Source organism: Epinephelus moara, chromosome 11, assembly GCF_006386435.1.
Source record: "Epinephelus moara isolate mb chromosome 11, YSFRI_EMoa_1.0, whole genome shotgun sequence".
Classification (NCBI taxonomy): domain Eukaryota; kingdom Metazoa; phylum Chordata; class Actinopteri; order Perciformes; family Serranidae; genus Epinephelus; species Epinephelus moara.
Window position 1 is genome coordinate 6,663,258 of NC_065516.1, and position 8,994 is coordinate 6,672,251.

Consider the following 8,994-nt stretch of genomic DNA (forward strand, 5'->3'; position numbering starts at 1 on the left):
TAAAGCTTAAAGCTGACGCTACAATTAAATCATATCAACACCAAATTGACAGTCTGAATAAAATCATCCTGATACTGAGCTGTGTTAGAAATTAACAGCTGCGCAAAAATATACCTAGTGTCCCTCTTTAAAAAACAAAAAGGAAAATCCCTCAAACACCATGAAGTGTAGACATGATAGGCTGTAGCAACTCATAATGTAATAATGGCTCATAATGTAATAATGCTTCATAACGTAATAACAGAAATGTAATAAAAGTTCATAATGTAATAATCGGCTCATAATGTAATAAAATCATGAGCGTACAACGTAATAACAGCTTTGTGCATAATGTAATAATGTAATTATGAACCTTACTGGCGCCCCTCATAATGCAATAACAGCTCATAATGTAATAACAAGGCAGCTACGGTTCGGTCATTACAACCTTCGTCTGACGAGGGTTGTAATGACCGAAACGCAGCTGCCTTGTCCCATTAAATATTTTGCAAGTTTGGCAACAGTGTGCGGGAATCTTTTTTCTTTCAGAACCATGTAATAACAATAAACCAGCTCAAAAGTTCTTAAAATGTAAACACAGCCTGTCAAATAAACCAGCTCAAAAGTTCTTAAAATGTAAACACAGCCTGTCAGGACACCCAAGTAAAAACATCAGTCCAAATAAATTTAACTAAACAATATGCATAAATAATGCATAACCATAAATTATAGTTGCCAACAAAAATCAAGTCCAGGGGGCTCCATTTGTCAGTGACTGTGCCAGTGTTCACTCAGATCAAGGCTTAATGAGTGAATGGGATTTAAAAAAAAAGAAAACTTCACTTCTTCCAATGAATGTCTTTAATATGGACCCTGCGTCCAGCCACTCTGTATAACCTACTAATACTTATGCAGCAGTCTTCATCCGTCATAATATTTAAACTTTCCTCCAACTGCTTACCTGCAACAATCAGACAGTGGAAGTGAACATGGCATTCTCAAAGGCCCAAAATACCTAACACAGGTGCCACCTAGTGGCTCAACTTTATACATCTTACATAATAAAATGTGAGAATGCAATTACGATTAAATAATTCTTGGTTTCACTAATTTAGTTTACTATGCGCTGAAACCCATGCCATTTGCTTTATCTGCACCTTTAAGATGTAAAAATGATGATAATGCAGCAGTTTTCTCACAATATGAACCATTATTACATTATGAACTGTTATTACATTATGAGCGAAGCCAGGAAGGCACATAAGTAATGGTATGTATGTAATAGGTTACATATTACATTATGTACAAAGCCATTATTACGTTATGTGCTCATGATTTTATTACATTATGAGTCGATTATTACATTATGAACTTTTATTACATTTAAGTTATTATATTATGAGCCGTTATTACATTATGAGCCATTATTACATTATGAGTTGCAACATAGGCTACTTTCCACATTTCCAGCAGCAAAGCTGTCAATTAGGACCATCATCTTTAACAGGGATCATTTCCTCCAACAAAACAAAATGTTGGCACTAATTAATGGTGCTATTAAGTGTCCCCAAATTATCAGTTTCTTTCTTATGAAGGGGTGGATGACATTTCGACTTCTTTCCACTCCTTTTTGAACAATCTTTTCATTGTCTGTTGTTGTTGCTTTCTTTTCTTTTTTAATGTTCAAAATAAACTTTCAAATCAAAATCAATCAAATTAATTAAACTTCCCATCATGACTGGGCTGCATTTCTGTAAGCAGAGTCATTTTTTTCTGAACAGCTGATTGGCCAGTGGGTGGTGCTTTTTATAGGATCAGATTCAACCCTGAACTTACCCTGCTCCGGAGCAGGATAGCCGTTCAGAGTAAGTTACCATGGTGATCTACCCCGATAAGAACTGAACCGGCTTCGTGAGACCGAAAACCCAGGGTTAACCCTGAAGTTACGTCGCTAAGACATTTATCCTGCTTTGTGATACAGGCCCCAGCTCAGTTTCCTTTGTGTTATTAAAATTGTGTCAACTGTTATTGTTTTATTCACAGCAGACATGTGGTACAATGTGTTATGTTAGGGATGATTAGTGTGAATGGGTATTTATGTATTGTCAGCACCATGTAAACCAGGAAGAATAGCTGCTGCCCTGCCTGCAAAAGCTAATGGGGACCTTAATAAACAAACAAACTTGATCATCACAGCAACTAAACAACAACATTATAGAAATACAACTGGAAATCAAAGAGCAACAGGTCACTAAAGTTACTACTGGAAACCACAGATGCATGTTAGAAAAACCTTGAAATGTTAAAGAGTCATTAAACAGCAAACCAAGGAACCTACAAAAGAAGGAAAGGTCATGACGTCAGTGACAGAATTTGAATTTTGCATTGGAGCCACAATTTCGTGCCGCTTCTATTGAAGTTAATGGGGCAGGCACTGCAAGTCCCACTATAACCCATCTTTGTTGTTTCACCTTAGACTGAAAAATCCTTTTACAAAATCAAAAAACACACATTACATGATGTTGACTGATGTTTTTATCTGAATGTGTGCGTTTGTTTTTCTTGTTATTGGTCTCCAAACAGATCACAGATCTGTCTCAAGCCTCTGTTTGGTCCAAAATAGCTAACAACACACCATAATAGCCTACATGACCAAACAGGGCAAGTCCGACATAGGTCCAACCTATTATCGCTGACCAGACCACAATTCTAATCAGATCAGTTAATGGTTCTGATTATTATTCTGGTTGGACTCAAGAGTTTGATAAATATCTGTCAAACTAGGGCTTGACAGTATGCTTAAATGCCTGGCAATTTGCCTCAGTGATTTACATTCGTAGGCTACTATCTAACATTAGCTTATATTATTAGCTAGCACATACATAAGTCATGACGATTAAGCTGGAGAGGCTGTAACAATTGCTATTACAGACACTGCAGCTTCCTGTCTGTTTCTTTTACACCTTCACGAGGATTACATACATAAATGGTTTTATCTCCAAATTAATGTAGGGCGTCTGCTGGCTAATGTTAGCTAAACAAAGCACAAATGCAAACTTAGTTCATTGATAAACCAAGTAACAGGTAGGCTACCAGTGAGGGATAAAGGTTCAGATAAGAGATGTCAGTTTCGGCTAATTTTGCTTTCAGTAACCGACACCCATTAAACGACAACTAACTGGCTAAAAAAAATGCAAAATGACGTGAAATACGGTCTAGTCCGGTGCTCCCTTATCTCAGTGAGCTCTACGCCATTTCACAGCGCTTTCCTTTAATGTTTTGTGTTGTAAATGTTTACCCTTTATCTTTTTCTGTCTCGCTCTCTCTCTCACACACACACATAGGCTACACATGCTGCCGCAGCAGCAGCTGTGCGTGCGGCGTTACATCCACAATGGATGTGCTGCTGTAGCGCAATGCTTTGGGCTGGCTCAGCTGATGAGTGCTCAAAGCGCGACAAAACAGGTTTAAAAAATCCTCAAACTGTGAACTTCTTTTTTTCTACACAGTGCAGCTAAATACCAGGCAAAAAAATAGGCTACTGTATAGACCTCCACATGTTCACCACTGTTCTGTAAAATTCACTGTTACGATATGAAAGGAAAAAGAAGGAGAGAAGAGGGAGAACAAGCTCGATACAAACTTAATGTCTTTTATGAAGATTTACTTGTTCAACTGCTATTCAACAATGAAGAGCATGTTTGTAACAATTTGTGTGTTTATTTAATTAATTTATGAAATCATTAGGCTCATAACAAAACACTAAATGAAGTAGGTTAGGCTATTATTGCAACACAAGCGCAGTGTGTCTGTATGCAAATTAGCCGACATACATAACTGGTCAAAAACATTCTCGGGGGCTAACCGATTAACGGTCAGCTGTTAACATCCCTAGTTCAGATCTATAATAATTATAATAATTTGGTGATTAGCGCCTAATAGGAAACAGTAACCACCTTATTCCTAAGGGTATGACTGTAGACATGATTATGGGTGCAACTTCTAGTGGGATGGCTGAAGCCACAGTAAGCTAGTTAGTTGCACTGACTATTAGTCCCAGTGGCTAATCTTGGTGGCTAACCTCCAACAGCAGTTCTTTTCAAAAGTAACTGGCCTTCAGTTTAGAAAATATTTTTTTGCTTTGAACACATATCTATCTAACGTTACAATTAGCATGTTCTAAAATGTCCTTGTGGAGTTCTATTAGGCCTACCTGTTGTTCCATCCATGTCTGTAACATTACTAGCAACCAGATTAAGCTAAATTTGTAGATTTGTAAATTTCATAATACCAGATTGTCATGTATTGACAAATAAAATGCACTGTCCCTTATTGAATCAATACAGGACGTGATTCCTCTTGAAGGTTCGTGCACATCCTACTCCAATGCAAACACTACATTTTCACATGCTTGGAATGACATAAGTATTAATAATATCAAAAGACTTTGGAGAGCAGAGAAGTATTCATTTAGAGTTTCTGAAACAGAACGACACTTACAATGACAGGTCTGTAACTCAGCATCAGTGAATGACATCCCTGTCTTTACTGACTGACTGCATTCACAATCTACATTAGAAAATAAAATCAGCAGCATAATGTTACCTTCAATTCTGTGTTAAGTCATCTAGTCTGAGAATGTTTTACTGATTTACCTCTTCCATACCAAAGCCTATAAAATGATTGTCTACCTATAGGGGCCTATTACTCCTACTAACTGATTATTATTGAAGTCAGCTGCTAAATTCAGAGTCATGTTTTACTCAGTAGTACTCTAATTTAATAAATCAGCAGTTATAAAAATGTGTTAATTGCATTGTTAGGGCAGATAAGCGAAGCATTATCTAGGAAACAGCACATTCATTCAGTTTTCATGGAGCTAAAATTAATACAGATTTATGTTAAATGTTCAATGAATGTGTTACTGTCTGTTTGTGAGTCATAAGGAATCATAAATCATCTTTTAGGAGTAGTTGTTTACCATAAGGTAGCCCAGAATTCTGTTATGTTAACGTGGCAAGGTAGGTCTATCGCTAACGCGCTTGGTTAAAAAAGGAAAACAACAATGCTTTGAGATGGTTGTCATGGATGACAGAGGTATGATCACGTTATCCATTTGAGGTGTTACAGTTGGTGTGGCAAGAGGATTAGCGCACCATTAGCTTATCATTACCACTAGAAAACAAGGTTCTGGTTCAGCATCATAAGTGGTGCCCATAATTCATAACATGGGGGCTCAGTGTAAGGCAGATAGAGCTGGCTAAAGATTGCCCTCCCAGATATTATTAAATATCATGATAGGGCTGGGCAAATAACCGAAAATATACCGAAACCGACATTTAGACCCTCTAACCAACGTAATCTTACTCATGTCGGTAATTTCGGTTATTACTTTCCCCGTGCTGTCCCCTTGGGGAAAAAAGAAACTACGCCGTGTAAGTCACGTGACTCCGGCCCCTCCACGTAATCTGCGTTCACTCAAAGTGAGGCTGACGCTGCCCACATAGAGAAGACGAGCACAAACACCGAGCCAACAAATCAACTTGAGCAGCTTGAACCCAAAGAGAATGCCAAGTCCGTTGTTTGGGCACATTTTGGCTTCAGTGCAGACGACACTGAACAGAAAGAAGTCAAGTAAATACTGCAGAAAAACTATTTCAGTGAGCCACGGTAACACCACCAACTTGTTCACTCATTTGCAGCACAATCACATTACCCAATATGAAGAGTGCATGGCGCAAAAAAGAGGGAGACTGGCAGGCGCCCTTCAAAGCAAATGTCGCTGTCACAAGCATTTACTAATGCCACACAATATAGACGATGGAAATAAATATCTGACGCCATTGCATACCACATGGTGGTATACACATGCATTAACATTTTTGCACATCACATTATTTAAAATATTTAATTTTGTTTACAAGAGATTATTAGTTATTTTTTCTACTTTTCACATGGAAATATTTGAAATAATTATGTTTACAAGAGATGCAAGTTATTTTTTCTATTTTTCACATGGAAATATTTAAAATAAATTTTGTTTATACGAGATGCAAGTTATTATTTCTACTGTTCACATGGCAATATTTAAAATAATTTATTTACAAAAAATGCAAGTTGTTATTTTCTACTTTTTGGGTAACTTGCTTTTTACTTTAATAATAAAACAGGCCTATGACCTCACAAGACATTTTCATTTCAAACAATGTGTGCTTTTGATTTCATTGTTGGAAATTTTCAGTAAATAGTCATAAATAATTAATCCGTGTGTGTCCTTAAATTATTTTAAAATCACATTGTTAAGATGCACTTCTTCACTGGAAAAAATATGCCAGCTTTAATAGTCGAGCATATTTAGTGGAAGGATTTTTCAGTCAAAGGTGAAACAGCAAGATATGACGGGGTTGAAGTGTGATTTGCCTGCCCCATTCACTTCAACAGAAGTGAAACCGAATGCAAAATTCAAATGCTGTCACTGACATCATGACCTTTCCTTCTTTTGTAGGATCCTCAATGTGTGAACCAGGAAGAACAGCGGCACTGCAAAAACGAATGGGGCCGTGGCCACCACAGCATCAAAGCAAGAACGATATTATTGAAATACAACTGGAAATCAAACACAAACAGGACATTAATGACGCATGTATGAAAAACCTTGTGAAATGACAGTCATTGAACAGCAAACAACATGTGGTGTGTTAGAAAGCTCGAGCAGCTGTATTATAGAACCATCACAGATCACCATGCACACCTGCAGCCTCGTCATCTCACCCTCACCTTCCACAGCGGTTCATATCGCGTGTGCGTCTGGGTAGTATTTTTCCAGAACGCACGCGCACTCGCCTCCTCTCCTCCACTACTACGAGGCCACATGACCGAGCTCACAGAGCTGTTGCTTCATTCATCCACCCGTAGTAAAACGCGCGTGGACTGTACAGAGGAGCGCGTGCAGAGGGATGGGAGGGGAAAATGAAAAAGACAAATGTGTCCGGTTATCGGTGAATTCTAAGGCTTGAGCTTTCCGTTAGCACTCTGCTTATCGATTATTGATCCGCCTGCATGCCTGAGCAGACAATGGAGCAGCCTGCAACCACACGCGCGCGCAATGTACGCGCACGCTGCAGCCAAACACAACTGACAGTGAATGCAAATGCAGGCTGGACTCAAGTGACTCCTGCAGAGCGACGATCAAAAAACAACCACAAGTGTCCTCACATGTTCTGATAGTGTTCACACACTGACCCACAGACACCACACGCACACACGCACACACACACACACACACACACACACTCACATACACACTGAAACACACACACACACACACACACACACTCACATACACACTGAAAGCGCATTTAGGTGCAAAATGAGGACACGTTCAAGAATCCTCCTGTAATATTAACATACAGAACCAGCGCCAGACAACCCATATCTTTATATTGGTTCAGACAGAGCTGCTGCTATATCCTCTCTGTTATTATTATAATGTGCAACATTCCTGCAGAATATCTCTACAAGGATCAGTCCAGCATGAATCGCCATGTGCTGCTGCCGTTGGGACTACACCTCCACTACAAACACAGCTCACATACATGAAGAAATTGCAGGATAATTTCAGAGAAGGCCGGCTTGGTTGTGGAAATATCCAACCCAATCAGCGCGTGTTGTGTGGTGTTAGTAAAGGGTCAGGAGCAGCTGGAGCATGCATCACTGTGGCTCCATAAATCGGGTTTTTTTCATGTTTGTGGACGTGGAGTTTTGCAGGCTGCAGTGTTGTAACCTGCAGCCCTTTCACCCACAGAACAAACAGCCAGGCTAGCTCTCTCTCTCTCTCTCTCTCTCTGTCTGCTTACCTGCACACAAAGTTCCTAGCAGAAGTGCAGAAGTCAGCCACGAGAGCCACATATTCCCTCTAGTTGGAGGCGGTCGCCGCTGCGCCGCCAGGTTCACTCCTGCTGTCCCCAGGATCCTCCTCCAACATTTAAAATATAAAAGTTAAAGAAGCGCTGCGTAAAACCAACGCGACCCGCAGCCAGGCCCGGGCTCCGGCACAGCGTTTTTGTCCACTGGGCTTTTGTGTGCAGTATCTGTGTGATAATCCAGCCAGCAGCCCCCCTTCCTCCTCCAAAACGCACCAGACCCGCACGGCTCTACGGAGAAGTTCCCAGCGGATCAGGAGCCATGTGGGGCGGACAGCAGCGGCGCCTCAGCCCGGGTTCACTCTCACTCACAGCCCGCTGATAGTTTCCAGCACAAAAGAGTGAGAAAAAAGGCCGTTTGAGGTGTGAAAAGAGCCAGCAGACCAGCTCTCCGGTGCCCGTCTCTTCCACTCTCTCTCTCTCTCTCTCTCTCTCTCTCTCTCTCTCTCTTTCTCTCTCTGTCTGAGGCTCGGTGCAGCTCTCTCTCTCTCTCTCTGGTCGGGGCTGCTGGGGACAAGCAGGCTGGATGATGTGTCAATGTGCACCGACCGGGCCAAAATCACCTGCTTCCTGTTTCAAAATAAAACGCTAGGCGACCCATCAAAGGGCCAAAGTGGGGCACAGTCTGGGCTTCTTTGAACTAATAATCTTACCATTAACAGTTAGACTATGCAGTAAGAGAACATGCAAAATAAACTTTTAGGGGGCAAGGGAGGGCTGCCACGCGCTGGGGGACTGTCGACTGATCTCTGCCTTTCGATGGAATAAAAACCTTAAGGACATCTTGGTACATTCCAGTTTAACTAGAGACACACAGCCTGGGGGAGTGCTTCGAGGCCCGGGCATTGGTTTTGTTGTGCCTTCTTCTCAATCCTGTTCGTGACGCCAAAATTGTTGTTTATTAAATAGCGATGATGTGAAGGTGATGAAGAAGACTCCGATGACACCATCTTGATTGCAGAAAGAAAAGGTTTATTACAAGAAGTACAGCATCTATCAAGCATCTAGAATGCTTGGAGAGGTTCTCGGCCAATGTGAACTGCTCTGAAAAGCAGCTCCAAATACCCTGCTTATATAGACTCAGTCGTGTTTG

The 8,994-nt window shown here is 40.6% G+C and overlaps 1 protein-coding gene across 1 annotated transcript in view; it reads right to left on the reverse strand.

Annotated features, from left to right (window-relative positions):
• LOC126397597 (activin receptor type-2B-like) overlaps positions 1–8,403 on the reverse strand; it is a 109,445-nt gene extending 101,042 nt beyond the window's left edge. Inside the window, exon 1 of the mRNA XM_050056497.1 lies at positions 7,836–8,403. Coding sequence (XP_049912454.1) covers positions 7,836–7,887 — 52 coding nt within the window. The 5' untranslated portion in view covers positions 7,888–8,403. The remainder of the gene's footprint in view (positions 1–7,835) is intronic.
• Positions 8,404–8,994: the final 591 nt, after the last annotated feature.